The sequence below is a fragment of the Ictalurus furcatus genome, chromosome 8 (genome assembly GCF_023375685.1).
Source record: "Ictalurus furcatus strain D&B chromosome 8, Billie_1.0, whole genome shotgun sequence".
Classification (NCBI taxonomy): domain Eukaryota; kingdom Metazoa; phylum Chordata; class Actinopteri; order Siluriformes; family Ictaluridae; genus Ictalurus; species Ictalurus furcatus.
In genome coordinates, this window is record NC_071262.1 from 9,067,023 (window position 1) to 9,083,703 (window position 16,681).

General features: G+C 39.6%; 1 protein-coding gene across 1 annotated transcript; it reads right to left on the reverse strand.

Moving 5' to 3' along the window:
- Window positions 1–15,010: 15,010 nt before the first annotated feature.
- nanos1 (nanos homolog 1) lies at window positions 15,011–16,334 on the reverse strand. Its single transcript, XM_053631651.1, has one exon. It carries the CDS (start codon window positions 16,137–16,139, stop codon window positions 15,393–15,395), a length of 747 nt encoding a protein of 248 aa, XP_053487626.1. The 5' UTR covers window positions 16,140–16,334; the 3' UTR covers window positions 15,011–15,392.
- Window positions 16,335–16,681: the final 347 nt, after the last annotated feature.

A 16,681-nucleotide genomic window follows, 5' to 3' on the forward strand; every position in this document is an offset into this window, starting at 1 on the left:
GTAGCCTTTAAAGGCTCCCCAGTGTGTCACATTTGTCTTCTGGCTGTTTTCATTAACCCAAGTGACCACAGTGTCCTGTCTGTCATCCATTTAGTCATAGAACCAGTCATAGAAACATGTAAACTTCCATGCTACTTTCTTAGGTTTCACACTGCCATGGTAGTTTCCTCTGGAAATAGTAGATGGCAGACGGTGAGTTTTAGGTTGTCGCTTTACAAATGTCTGGAAGTGACATGTCTTGTAGTTCTGCCTAAGAGGTAGCCATAGTATTTTTCTTTAGACAGCAGAGCCCCCTTATGGTGTTCCCCAAAGCACACAAACAGCTGTCAGTCACTTCCACATAGCGCCCTCGCTGGACACAGAATTGGTCTGGGCATATTCTCATCTGCTAGAACAGATATATTTAAAGGTGGACTCCTATGCTGTGGTGCTAAAATCTTTGGCAGAAATGCTGTATTTGGCCACATTATGACATGTTTGTCCCCAGTGCAGACACTGCACACTGAGCAATGATGCATGCAATTCACTACTAAATTGTCTGACAGTAGTTATGGCCAGCGAGCAACCTGCCTTAAGTGAAAGCATTGTCCATTAGTTCAAATGGTGAGTTGTGCAAACAGCACATCATTCAGATCCCACAATGGGAACATCATTTTGCATAGAGGCCACCAAATTCTGTGACCTTGAGAAAGTTTTTGACTAGTTTATGCACTCATAGTGGTAAACCATCAACCAGACCCCAAACCATCAACCAGACCCCATTTACATTTACATTCATGGCATTTGGCAGGCGTCCTTATCCAGAGCGACTTACATTTATTTAATTTATCTGAGCAGTTGAGGGTGAAGGGCCTTGTCCAGGGGCCCAGAGGTGGCAGCATGATTTGAACTCACAACCTTCCAGTCAGTAGTCCAATGTCTTAACTCAATTATGTGTGCAGTCTGCTGTGGCACAGTAACCATTAATCTGGGACAGGATGTTCAGACTTATTAGTAGTAGAGACATAGTGCCCATCAATAATATTAATAACAGAAGGAATCATTGCATGTTTAGCCAGATTGGGGTGATCAACAGATTCATTGCATAATCTGTTTGAATCACTGCACTTTAATCTGCAGCAGTGGCAAAGCATGATCATCTGTTTCCACCCAGTCTTTGAACCACATTGGACAGTGAGTTGTCTGTCAGTCTTTTGATTTGCTGTAGGTGTTACACTATTATTGCTGTGCACAGGACTACTGCAAGAGAGTGCTTCCACTTTTTAATTGTATTGTCCCAGAAGGTGAGCAGTGCTTAAAGGAAGATGTGCATCTGCCCACTTCAAGAGTTCCTGAAAATGTTAATGTTATGATTCATTTTTTCCCCAGAGCTGACTTGCCAAAAGTTAATTAATTAGAGGCTTGTAATGTGGTATTAAACACTATACTCATATTCTTATGTTATCTAGCTAGTTGTAATGGTTGGGGTAAATGACAGTTTCCAGTCTCTGCATCGGTATGTTGTGTACTAGTTTCAGATGCTATAAAAACTATATTGCAGCATTAAAAGCTAGCTTTAAATAGCCAAATTTATATTGGCTATATTGGACTACAGCTTCTTCTTCTTCTTCTTCTTCTTCTTCTTCTTCCTCTTCTTCTTCTTCTTCTTCTTACTATTATTATTATTATTATTATTATTATTATTATTATTATTATTTTCACCATGTGTTAAATTAGATAAGGCAAAATACAATAGATGGCCAAAAGTATGTGGATACATGACCATCACACCAATATGTGGTTCTCCCCCAAAATATTAACATGTAGTTGGAAGCACAACATTGTTTAGATAATCTTTGTGTGGTGTAGTATTACAATTTCACTTCACTGGAACAAAGGTCAAATTCAGAACAAAGTGAGGTCCATGAAGTATTGATTTACCAAGGTTGGTTCGGAAGAACCTCACTGAACGTTATCTGCAATTAATTGGAATGCTAACTGCACACCAGACCTCCTCACCCAATATCAGTACCTGACCTCACTAATGCTAAATCTGGAATGAGATCTTCAACAAGCACATATGGGTGTGATGGTCAGGTGTCCACAAACATTTGGCCATATAGTGAAGCATTACTCCTGTACCGTATACTAATGCTGTTTTAAGCAATAGGTGCTGTAACAGAGGATGGCGTCAATGTTCATTTAGTGGGCTCAGAAAGTCTAAACACAATTTTGTAATCTTTAGAGAATCTCTCATGGTCCAACAGCTGTCGATTCTTCACAAAGGAGACAATTCAGTCACTGTGGCACCACAGGCTCAGAGCTGCAAGGTCTGGCCCCAATAGCATTCCAAAACAAGCTTACATTCTCTCTTATGCTCTTTTATAATAAGGTGGGTCATATTACATATTACATGTGCATTTAATAAACTTTATTTTCTCTGTATGATGTCTTCATTCTTTATGTTTTATATCTACACAATTATTTTATTTTGTGGATTTGGGGAGGGGGTCAAAAGCTGTGGATATCACCAGTATCAGCATTACTTCCAAATCTGTGTCCAACTGCAGTTTCATAAAAAGAGAGCTAAAGATATATTACAAAATGAGTTAACCTACTGTCATGTTTTTTGGAAGATGAAAGGAAACCAGAGTACTCACACATAACTCCTGATCTTAGGATTGAACTTCAGCCCAGAGGCGTCACTACCTGCTGTGCCACTGTGCTGCCTTCTCAAATTTACTACAGGTCATTTTCCAAAATAATCAAAAACTGTACAAATGATTTTTTGTACTATTTTGTCTGTCCCTGTATCCTGTATGACCAGGAACATCATACCATTTATGGCCAATACATGGCAGTAAAACACTTTTGGATATGCCTACTAATTGACACCTACAGGTCTATCTCCAAACCAAAAAAAATGGAAAGAATAAAAAGACATTTAATGAGTTAACATAACCAAACAATGTCCATTATTTATTTATCATGTTAACATGCTAACATTTTTATTATTACCCTCCGTTTGAATATTAACACATATTTTATGTATTAATAAAATTTATTCCTGCACAACAACACTCTATCTTTTTCTATGGTAATTATCACTTATACATCATCTCTAATGAAGTGTAAGGTTTAGGTGCTATAAAACATTTTAGCAATGCACAAATAAAAAGACTGAAATTCTCTTAAGATTATCAAAACTTAAGCTAACACTAAATTGCTTCAGCTTCAATTCTTAATTTCTGAGATAAAAAAAATTGAGTATGAGCATAAAATGGGAGCCATCCTATGCAAAACTCTTATTGGATTTGCTGGGGGGAATTTTTTTTTTTTACATTTTTGTGTAAGAAAAATATTACTTAAAATTAGGTGAAATTATGTTTCATCCAGACATGGAATATACACTACTCACTTTGGCTCAAGCATAATTTTTCTGACATATCACTGAAGTCAGAAAGTTCTACTTTTAAAACCACCATCCATTATGAATCTACAGACTCTCAATTATGTCTGTAGTACAAAATCTGTGATTTTTTAAAATGTATTTTTATTGTGGACTAGAATCCGAAGAAGGTCATATATGATGCCATATCTTGTCTTAACACTACTGAGAGACCTATAAATAATCCACTGTTAGGACAAATAATATTTTTTGGCACTCACTTATCATCCTACTAATAAAACAATGCTTAAAATGATATGTAAAAACTTCAAAATCCTCCAGGAAGGAACTTTTGCTTAACTTTCACTCACTGTATAGATGGGACAAATATATTAAAGACATATTTGTTAAGAGCAAATTAAACAGTCGGTCTAATAGAAACTACAGCAATATTGCATTGCAGCTGCTCAATATGTTCAATGTGGAAATGTATTAATACAACCACTAAAATGTTTTGTCATTCACACTCCTAACACCAGGGCCGGTTAATCCATTAGGCATCATCCTAGGGTATAACCGAGTCCAATTAACAGTGCCGAGCCCCATTTAACGTTCCTCGTGAAAAGTTTGTTTGGTCAAATTGGTGTTTTGGCGCCCCCTAGTGCCGATGTAAATAAGCGGCAGTGTGTGCAAGGCTGTATTAGGCCCAAGTGCACCACAACACTAATCACCGATGCGTTTATTTATTTATTTTTTAATAAAATTAAAAGTATATAATACTTATCAGTCATAACCGTTAGTGTGTCTGTGTGTCTGTGAAGTGTGTGTGTGAGTGTCAGTGATGATGATTTAGTTGTTGTTGTTTTTTTTACAGCATTAAGGGCGATAATGATCATGGCATAATTTTTGCTGCTGACGTATTACTGGCAGTAGCAATCAAGATTGTTAGTTGAGATGCAAAATGAAGCAACAAAAGATCCACCGGGAGCTCAATTTTGAAAAAAGAAAATGACAAAAATGACATCTCCATTTGCATTCTTACTTGTTATTAAGGAAAGTGTATTGTTCTCGATGATACACAATTATGTGTTAAGACAAATTATCTGAAAGAAATAAAAATCAGAGATAGTGGAGCCTGCAATAACAGTGTCTTTACTGTGCAACCACTTCAGACATGTGTTTCAGACATACAGTTTCAGTGGAATAACAAAACAGCATATCTGACGTGCTACAGGAATCATAGTGTAGTCATTCACTACTTATAATACGATTATATTACAGGAATAACAATTAAGTGAAGATGCTTAAGGAAGAAAAAAAACTTAGAGAACTACAATCTCTGGACTTTAGGACCTTATGGACTCAGTGACTAATAATGACTATTACATCATGGACCATTTCATAGATCAATGGGTTTCATCTCATACAGAACTTTGCTTGCATAGATGATGAAGGACGTTTGTCAAAATGTCCTGTTGCTCTGGAAATGTTGCGTAGTATTAGTCTGCAATTTTTACTTTTTTTTTTTTTTTTTTTTTAAATAATGACCCCATTGACCTTCTATAGTCACTCATGCGTTCGGTATTTGCTTTATCCTAGTCAGGGGTGTAGTGGATGCAGAGGGTATCCTGATAACACTGAGTGCAAGGCATGATATTGCACCCCAGATGGGACACCAATCCACTGCAGGGCACCATGCACACACACATTTATTCATATCTGGGAGCAATTTAGCATATTGCCAGTCCACCTACCAGTACATTTATGTACAGTGGGGGAAAAAAACAAAGAACCTGTGGTAAACCAATGTGAACACTCTATACAGACAGTAGTCTGAGCTTAGAATGGAACCACGGGCCTTCGAACTGTGAGGCACTAATACTACCCACTTCGCCATGGCACCACCCACCTTTTCTACTTACCCCACACACACAAAAAAAAAATAAGTCAAATAAAACATATGGGCTGTGTGGGGATCTGCTTTGGCTTACTTTGTTGATAATAATTAGTGAAGCTTTTTTTATTTATTTATTTTGAATATGTAAATAAGTGAAAACTCACCAAATGCTAATAAGAAGGCATAAGTGCGACCTTTCTAATACTCAACCACTAAACATAATGAAGATGGCAGCAAAGACACTAGATGGCAGCAAAGTTTCTATAAAATGTTCTAGGCCACATCAAACCAAACGCATGTTGTGCATTTTATTGTACAGTATGTGTGTTAAGGGGCTGTAAAAGACAATTACACTTAAATTGTATACAAGTACAGTTAAATCTTACACTTTATATCATATATTAAAATAATATCTATATATTTTTCTATAGGTCTGGAGATAGTTCTGATACATTCTTTAGCAAAAAGCAATGGATAGAGTTTTCAAACAACACTAGAAACACCAGAACAGGTAAGTTCTCTTGCCATAAACAAAAAAAGTCAAGCCAAAATTCCTTTTATAAACCTTTTATCTCAGTTCTATATCATTTCAAACATCAAATATCTTTTTGTTTTACAGTAAACATAGATCAGCCATAACATTAACATCACTGACAGGTGGAGTGAATAACATTGATTATCTCGTTACAATGGCACCTGTCAAGGGGTGGGATATATTAGGCAGCAAGTGAACAGTCAGGTCTCGAGGTTGATGTGTTGAAAGTAGGAAAAATGGACAAACATAAGGATCTGAGTGACTTTGACAAGGGCCAAATTTATGAATGCTAGACCCATCCAAAAAGGGCAGGTCTTGTGGGGTGTTCCCTGTATGCAGTGGTTAGTACCTCTCAAAAGTGTTACAAGGAAGGACAAGCGATGAACCTGCGACATGGTCATGAGTGCCCAAGGCTCACTGATGCGTTTGGGGAGCGAATTCCCCAGATCTAAAACCGATCAAGCATCTGTAGGATGTGCTGGACAAACAAGTCCAATCCATGGAGGTCCCACCTCGCAACTTACAGGACTTAAAGGATCTGCTGCTAAGGTCTTGGTGCCAGATACCACAGCACACCATCAGAGGTCTTGTGGAGTCCGTGCCTCGACGGGTCAGAGCTGTTTTGGCGGCACAAGGGGGACCTACACAATATTAGGCAGGTGGTTTTAATGTTATGTCTGATCAGGGTATAGCATCTGTAGCCTGTTGCACAAAGTACAGTGTCCACCATGGTTCAGGGATATGAACAAACCATGTGTGTGCATGCGAGTATGTGTGTGTGTGTGTGTGTGTGTGTGTGTGTGTGTGTGTGTACCTGAAGGCTTTTTGAAGGCTGCAGGAAGCTGCGGTAATTTCCTCTAGCCTGCGTCACTAACGCTCGTCTGTGCCTGGAGTCCTAACCACAACCACATGGGGCTCTGAGTGTTTCAAAGAGAGCATTCCTCACCTCATTGGGACTCAAACAAGAGAGAAAAATACATGCAGAGTTGACATCAAGGTCAAGAAAAAAATGTAGCAAAGAAAAATATTATATCAAACAAAAAAGCTTTATTAATGCTGGTCATTTACAGTGTTCATTATTTCTCTTTACTTAAAATTCCATTTGAAATGTTGGCATACTGCAAATACTGAACAGGCTTTTAACAGGACAAAATTAAGAAGGATTTTTATAGATATAAGTTTAGATGCATAATTATTAAGCTTGTTCTAACAGTCCACCTTAATTTTTCCTACTTCTGCATTTGCTATTTTCTCTGGGTTTCTCTCAATTAACCTGAGACGGATGATATAGTAATTGCACTGAGCTCTATCTACATAGTAATATCAGTCCACTTCATAGCTTAAGATCAAAGGCAAATATGGATCTACAAATGATCCCTGTGATCCCACAGAGCACCACTGTGAACTACTATCAAAGGCAGAGTCAAATTAAAGGACAGATTTGCAGGTACACACACACACACACAAGCACGCACGTACTCACACGCACACACACGCACACACACGCACGCACACACACACACACACACACACACACACACACACACATACACATACATACAGTGTGCCTCTGATCTTAAAGGCCAAGCAGCAGGGATTTTCACGACTCCCAGAAATCAGGAAAGGATTAGGCACTGACATTATCACAACATAGAAATTTCAAAGCAATGACCATCAACAAACTTTCATATATGACACAATTTAAAGCTAGATGTTTATGTAGAAAAAAATGATTTATCTGTTTACCAGACTCTAAATAGTCTCCAAAAATCCAAAAAGTAGGGTGGAATGTTGCATGTTGTGCAGTATTGAAGGCTTTTCCCTCTGCTGAAGTAATGAAGTACTGCAGTTTGGGGAATAAACTCAGCCAAATACGGTTGAGTATACAGTTGATTTCCTAATCCACTTTTGATTATTCTGACTGACAACTTTATCCTATGATAAAACATTTCTATACAGATTGGAGAGTGGCCTCATCCAGGATGACTACACCACCATCAACAGAGCTCATGGGCTCACTGAATGTTTTGATGAGTATGAAAATGATGTAAATCATATGCTGGGACCTTAGACACCAAATCTCTACCCAACTGAACACCTATGGGTGATTTAGGACTGATGTTTTAGACAACAATCTCCACCACCATCATCAAAACACCAATTGAGGGAATATCTTTTGAAATAGTGGTGTTCATTTTTCCAGTACAGTTCAAGAGACTTGTAGATTCTTTGCCAATATGCACTGAAACTGTTCTGGTGGTTTGTTTTTGCTCAATAACTCTTTCCATCTTCCCACCTTTCATCTTATACTTTATAATTTGTCACCTACTGTATACTGTACATTATGTACATACAAATGTGTATACACAATCCAAATAAACTTGCATCTCTCTGTCTCAGACACACACACACACACACACACACACACACACACACATACACAAAACTAACACAAAACACTGACAAGTTTATTCTGTTACTTGTAACTTGCTGCATGCTTGATTTTTATGCAGCATCATGTGCCTTGAGATTGGGCAGAAAGTTTGCCTTGGCTGGGTAACCACCACTCAATGAATCATTTATGGAGACCAACAATATTCAAAATTGAAAATATACACTTACTGTCAGTTACACTGAGAAAACCAGTGGATTAGTTTAACCATAGGAAGGACTCGTTTCAATTTCTATGAGTGTGTCTTCTACAAGGCTACAAACAGCTGCGGACATTATATATAGCATATGCTGTAATAGTATTGGTAGAGGCATCTGGCTAGCTGGCAGCAGCATTTATATCTTCAACTCAGCAGTAGTAAATCTACTTAGCACAGATTTAGTAATTTTATAAATCTGATTGGCCGAAAGGTGTTGATTCATTTTCTATAACAGCATGACTCTAACAGTATTAGCACTGTAAGGTTTATATATTATCCTTTCTACTGTATACTAACAGCTAATTCACATGTACTTGGCAGATGCTCCACATGATCTAAGACTAATAATAAATAGAAATAAATGTGTTATTTAGTGAAGAAAAATGTATAATTGTTAATATGGGAACGGATTCTGTAAAGAAACATTTTACGGAAGACGTGTCAGCACTTGGGTCATGGGAATGTTATGCAGCAGAGGATGCTTTCTGGTTTTTAGTAACGTATGTAACAAGCCGCTGTTTTTTTTTTTTTTTCATATTGACTTCCGAAGAGAGAGAAAACAAAGGCTGGTGAAGGAACGAGTGAGGGAATACAAGAACTAACTTGCATTACGGACGTTCCACCACGTTAAATGTAAACTGATAAAAAAAATATAAAAAAAAGCATAATGCGTTCTTTTTCAACTATTGAAAAGTACAGGCAAAAACTGTGATATAAGAGATTGAGATGTGCTGAAATAATCAAAATAATAATCAACTTCAGGGTAGGGGGAAATGGTGGCTTAGTGGTTAGTATGTTTGCTTCACACCTCCACGGTTGGGGGTTCAATTCCCACCTCCGCCCTGTGTGCACAGTGTGTGCATGTTCTACCTGTGCTTCAGGGGTTTCCTCCGGGCACTCCAGTTTCCTCCCCCAGTCCAAAGACATGCATTGTAGACTGATTGGCATCTCTACATTGTTCATAGTGTGTGTGATTGTGCCCTGCCATAGGTTGGCACCCCATCCAGGGTTTCCCCCTGCCTCGTGGTCCAAGTTCCCTTGGAAAGACTCCAGGCTCCCGAGCGGTACAGAAAATGGATGGATGGATGGATGGAACATCAGGATGGTAACAGTAACTCCACTTCATGTCAGACTGCATCACACCACAGCTATTTTCCTATAACAGCATGCCCTATTCTGGATTATTTCCTGCTTAATGCACAGCACTATCTATTTATTTAGTCGCCTTAGAAAGCCATTTATCAAACATAATCCTAGAACTGAAAATTGTATGTTTCCTTGTGCATGCCTAAAACAATGCTTGTGTTAAATTATTCAATGGCGATGATCAAAATAGCATAAATTCACATCCATAGCCATACCTTGCTTCATGTTCATATGTCCTCATAGGCCAGGACTGAAGTATTCATGGAGAGGAGATTCTCCATATCAGTGCTCTAGAATGGGTTTCATGCTTGGCTGCAAGCCAATTTTACCCTTGAGATTTTCTTAGCCATTTCCACTGTCCACGAGAAGCAAATTCCCAGCTCACTGGAGGTTTAGCAAGTCCATCATCATTGCTCAGACAGTGTCTACCTTATTACTGCTCTTTTTTTTGTAATGATCTGATGAAAACAATTAGCAACCTCAGTGCCATACTGAACAAATGTATTACAGTCCAGTCCTGAAGGACCACAGACCCTCACAGCCTAGTATCTCAATCAATTCACCTAATTTTCAAGGCTTTCTTGAGTCAGATCACGTAGGTTACAGAAGTGAAATCTCTACTGTGCAATGTTATCACCCTCGTAGCTGTAATTTGACACCTGTGATATAAAGCATACTGAATGAAGTAATAAGGTTTAGATGAGATGTGAGTTCTAAAGTGCTTCTTTATTTCAATTGGCGGCTGCTTCACACATCGGAGGATATTATGTTCAAATTGAACTGCAGCCAAAATCCATCAGAGCCCTATGTCAGGGAAAACTGTGAAGTTAATGCATACAAAGTCAGATAATGGTCCCTGGACAATGAAATAGAAATTTATCTGAATTAAGTTTACATACAGTTTCTGCTAATGCTTTGTGGTGCGTTTTTGAAGTTTTATTGAGCTCATCTTTTTCAATAACATAATATTACTGTGTAATCTTTTTCAACAACATAATATTACTGTGTAATGGGAAACAAAAGTCTGATCTGTATTGTCTGTATGCTTTTGTTAGAGCTTTAAGATGCAGTTCAATTCAGTCCCTGGGCCCAGGATATTCCCCATAAATGCTAAATGTGCTTCAGATAAATATAATCTACATTACTATGTTCCTGGTTTGCATTGGAGAAGAGGGCCTTTGGAGACCTCATGTATGTAAATGGGGTTAAGGCAAAGTGAACTGCAGTATCTATTTTAATGGGCCATGCTGAAATGCAGCCAAATGTCAGATAAAACATAACTAACAGCAGAGGAAAACTTATACGCAGACCAAGAATATACACAGCATTCACACATTACATTGTCAAGCTAAATATGAGAAAGAACCACTCATCTCCACCCATGTATGACTGAATGACGGCAGTATTTTTCTAATCTGAAAACTTCTAAAACGCTCATTATTATTCAAAATGTAATGAAAATTAATGTAAAATGTCATCTGGTACTACTGCAAATGCAGTAATATAGTTCAACGTGCAATACATAATTTACAATATTTAACATATGCATAGATGTGATGCATGATGATAGTTTAAAATTTTTAATATAGTGTATTTGTTTTTGGTGGACAAAATCATTATTTTTTGGTCCTCCTGCATTGAACATGACTAGATAACAGCCTATAATCACATAATGTAGCTGTAGCAGACTGTACAGTACTATGTTTTCTGAGCTAAGCACCTGTAAGACAAAGCCAGGTTTTTACCTCAAGTTTTAGACCTAGCATGGATAGAAAAAGGAAACACTAAAGCTGTAGCCGAGCCAGCAGTAATTTGTTAGTGATAGTTAGCTAGTTCAGTCTATGTTTTCTCATCTTATGTAGCCTGGCAGTTGTTCAGACTGACAATATATTTTATATTGAACTACATTTATTTTGTTTGTGTAAAAGTGGTGGAAAGTTCACTATATGGCCAAAAGTGTGTGGACAAATCACACCGAAATGTGCTTGTTGAACATCCCATTCCAGATTTAGTCCCCATTTGCTGTTCTAATAACCTCCACTCTTCTTGGAAGGCTTTCTATATTTTTGGAACATGGCTGTGGAGATTTGTGCTCATTCAACCATAAGAGCATTACTGAGGTCAGGCACTGATGTCAGGTGAGGAGGTCTGGTGTGCAGTTCCAATTTATCCCTAAAGGTCCTTTCACACGACGCGATAATAAGAAGCGAATCAAAGACGTATGATGCTTTCACACCGAACGCAAAATGATTGCTCGCTTTTGGCTAATTCACGTCTGCACGATAGGTGGCGCAACCCACTATTCAGCTGATCGGCTTTGATCACTGAGAAGAAGAATCACTTTAATGTTGGCGCATAGCACCACAAGGCACACAAACTGTTATGAAGCACAGAAAAAGATAGAAAAGGAATTTAAAAATGGATTTTGCTGTGACTTTTATCAAAAAGTTCTTTGTTCTCAGACACCAATGATAAAAAGAACTCAGCATCCATTCTCTTCTCTCTTACAGAGCACTTTTCTTTGGTGTTTACACTAGTTTCAAAACAGCTTTCAGTGCTATAGCGTCACCTATCTCGCCCTTTTGTGCAACAGCAGTGGCTCTGGGCACGTGATCTAAAGCTCAAATCTAATTGGACAGCCTATATCATCATGGCACGCCGGGGAGAGAATCGACACACTGGACGGAAAATAAATCTCGCTTTGTCATGTCACAACTGATCGTGCCCGGTGTGAATACTTCCATAGAGATCTATAGTTTGTATTCAAGAGCGTCATCACGTCATACATTCGCGTTGCTTAATCGTGCTCCGTGTGAAACGCACTTAAGATGTTCATTGGGGTTGAGGTCAGGGATCTGTGCAGGCCACTCAAGTTCATCCACTCCAACCTTGGCAAACCAGGTCATTATGGACCTCATTTTGTGCACAGAAGCATTAGCATGCTGGAACAGGTTTGGACCGCTTTGTTCCAGTAAAGGGAAACCTTAATGCTACAGAATATAAAGACATTCTAAGAAATTCTATGCTTCCAACTTTGTGGTAACAGTTCAGAAAGAACTACATATGGGGTTCAAATGCTAGTACTACCACTCTTGGGCCCTTGAGGAAGGCCCTTAACCTTCTCTGCTCCAGCGACTCTATATAATCTCTGACCCCAGCTTCCTAACAAACTGGGATATTTGAAGAGAGGAATTTCACTGTAATGTATATTTAGCAGATAAATGCTTCTTCTTCAATGTCCTGGGTGCTAAGATCAGTGTGCGATTGTGTCACCGAATATGTAGTTGTAGTGACAGGAGAGGCAGCAGTATCTCTCATTGTGTATGTGTGTGTGTGTGTGTGTGTGTGTGTGTGAGTGTGTGTGAGTGTGTGTGAGTGTGTGTGTGAGAGTGTGCATGCACGCACACACCAAAACACACCAGGCTACTGTCCACTGTAATAAAAATCCATGCTGTACTTAGTATCCATCCATTTTTAATGAAGTGTCTCAGCTGTGTGTATGGTGTTGCACATTTGTGTGTGACATGAGGGGGAAAGGGGTGAACAGGCCTGAAGGTGTGATGGGACCTACTGAAAGAAAGCAAAAGAGAGAAAACAGAACACTGCCCTTTGCCCTCTTTACTTCCTCTATTCTGAAGTGTGCAGAAGTTATGATCTGCCAGCTAATCTCATTCTCCTGGGGGGAGTAAAGTTAGACATTCGAGTTTATAAAATCACACTGCGAAAATAGAACCAGCACCACTTGCTCTGTAGGCAGCTTTTCTTAACCTTGAGGCCTCTCTCTCTCTCTTTCTTTCTCTGACTCTGAGCTGAAACTGTGAGACTGCATCACATTAGATCAGTCGAGCAGCCTACACTGGGCTGTGTGTGTTTGGCCATGTCTGTTTACTTAAAGAAACCCATTAGGAGAAAGGTAGGCAGTGACAGTGACTAAAAAAAACCTCAACAGACAACTGCAGTGTTCTGCTCTAAACAGCACTCAAAATATGTAGGACACGTTGACTGCATGGAGTAATACATTTGACAAGGAGTTTATTTCTCTACCAAATTCATTTCTTTTAACTGTGCACAGCTGCTAACAGGAAAATTGTGACAAAATATAAATAACAAAATCCAACAGTGTTTCTTTTTAGTCCTCTTTTAATTTAATTACAAACCTCAGTTAAAAGTGGCAAATTGTCTACATTTTTCAACATATTCCATTTTATCTTTCACTCATCAAGACTGTAACATTGAACAACTGAAAAATAGTGAGATATTTTGTCATTATATCGTAATCAGCCATCACTTATTGGCAAACAATGCTAAGAGCTTATTGGAATGCAATGAAAGAAAAATACAATTATGTTATACAAAGATCAAAAATACTATTAAAAACCCTTATTATAAATGGCAGCGCTATATTAATAAACTGCTATTGACATTTTACATGTAAGTACAAAATATTGTTGAGGTAGCACCCTCTAAAGTCACTTTTAAATGTTAAAATACTGAATAGACATGACTCAACTTTTTTTTTATTTTATTTACATTACAGCAAATCTATGTTCCTTACTTCATTACAATTGAATTCCTTTGGTAAACGAATGGTCAGACCATGTGCAGTCCTGCATGTTTAAATTGTACATTCACAACATTTTTGCATCATTCTTTTGGAATCCTTTTTTTTTTTTTTTTTTTTTTACAGAATGCAAAAAAGGGGGCAAATGCATTGTTTTACCAAAAAAAAAAAAAAAAAAATTTTTTTTTTTTTTTATTAAGAACATTCATTCCGTTCTGTTCCACCACTGGCTCTTGGAGAGTTATCAGACTGCACTATTTTATAACTCACCCGTTGTTTTCTCTACAGCTCGCCTGTGATGGTTTTCAGGGTAAAAAGGTCAAGTGTGAAAGCCTGGTGCACAGGGGCAGCTTCGGCGCCAGACAGGTCCCCTCAAGACACATTCTCCAGTGTGTGTGTGTGTGTGTGTGTCTGTGTGTTCCCCTTCTTTGGGGTGTAAACATTAGCAGGGCACCTTGTATTGGCCTAATGAAGACATCTCAAAAGGGGTCTGGCTGAAAGACTAACCCACACCCATCTCTGTCAGTAGGGCTCATAACAGGCCAGTTTGGCTGGGCATCTACTCATTATGAGGTTATGCTAAGACCATGTAACATCCAACAGAGACCCCATTGTGTTTCTGAGCTTGGTGTTTTTTTTTTCTTCCTCACCCATATCAAATGTCAGCCTGGGAGGGAAGGAAAGTGTGTGGTGGCCCTTAGGAAGAAAGGAATGGGCTAAATAAACCAAACCAAACTCAAAGAGGAAACCTCAGCAGATTGGAAATGAAACATTCTCAAGATGGCAAACTTAACTTTGGTTTAAAAGACAACACAATGTGTAAGCTTAGCTTACAGTAAAGAAAATACTTATTTGCTCTGATGTGTATGCTAAAATTCATGACTTTTGCCCATTTAAACAAACAACAAAAAAAGCATCTTTTATTCATATAAACGTGACTGAATATGAACTAATAAACATCTAAGACAAAAATGTGGAAAAGAGATCTTTTTTTATGTATACAATAAACTATGGAAATAAAGCATCTATAAAAATATAAAGGATTTTTTTAAACAGAAAAAAACATTGATATCTTATTTGTTTAATAAATCCTACAGTCTAGCAAGTTAAGACTCGGAAAGCCGCGATTGGAACAGTCAACTGGAAAAAAAGGTTCAGTGCAATAAATGTAGGTGATTATTTACTGAGCGCGTGTAGATCGGTGCTTTTCTTTCTTTCTTTCTTTCTTTTTTCTTTTAGAAGATTTTGACGCGCTTACCGCCCACAGCCCGGCCTCCTTTGAGCGCTCGGGGCGCGGGCTGCTCCTTGGAGAGCGGACAGTACTTGATGGTGTGTGCGTTGTCGCCGTTGGCGCTGCACAGCGGGCACGTGTATGCGCGCAGGATCGGGCACACCACGCGGCCGTCGGGCGCCTTCAGCACGTGCGAGCCGTATACCTCTTCAGGCGCGCCGTTATTCCGACAGAACACGCAGATCTTGGGCTCCTGCTTGGCGCGCGCCGCCGCCGTCTTGCGCACCTTCCTATCCGCGCCGAACAGCTCGAAAGCCGCGAAACTTCCACCTCCGCCTCCTCCTCCACCTCCTCCTCCTCCAAAGCCCGCATCGCGCTCATGCCCTACAATCCCTGCGCCGTGGCTACGGAACGGCCCGAGCGCCGAGAAGCGCTCCTTGAGCTCAAGCAGGGAAGGCGGCGGCGGGCTTGCGGGAGGGCAGCAGCAGCCGCACGACGAGGAAGAGGAGCAGCACGAGGAAGAGCAGCAGCAGTAGTCCAAGTGCGCAGCGCACGGGCACGGCGCAGAGTCATCCAGGCCCAGTGTGGCTTTCAGAGACTCCGTGATGGAGTTGGGGCTCGCTCCGCCGCCGGGACCGCGCTTGCTGCTCTGCGTCACCAGCGTGGACAGGCCCAGATAGTCGTTCCAGAAGTTGAACGTGTAGTCGTAGGACGTGCGCGCGCTTAAGTAGCTGTGGTTTAAAAAATCCATCTCGCTTTTCCCCTGACTCCCGAGCGGCGCTGCGGCGCCTCTCTGTGCAGGATAAAACGGATAATAAATATTCCGTCCCAATTGAAACGGCAAGTAGCTAACAGATGTAGTCAGGTCCAGAGCTTGTCTTGGGTATTTCGGGCTGCGCGCGAGGCTGCTGGTTATAAGCCTGGAGAAGGAGCGGAGAGAGAGGGGCGGGGCTCTTTGCGCTTCGAGTTTGGGAGCAGATCAACAGCGTGTTTTCTTCAGCACGATCTCAGGAGCTTAAAAGGGAAACGACTCTGCAAGAAAAAAAACTAAACAAAAACAAACAGCAGTACCGCAACTTTGCAACTTTACGATGTAAAGCCGTCATAAAACGTGTGTTAGCTCCAGTGTCCCTGCCCTGCTTAATCAAAACACTAAAAGGTATATAAAATAGCAACTCGCAGATTATGCACAATTGCGTTTGAAACGTTACACAACTGCATAATTATTCTTTTTTTTCGAGAAAATATCATTCTATCGCGATCCACGACCCCTCCCTCTCTCCCTCTCTCCCT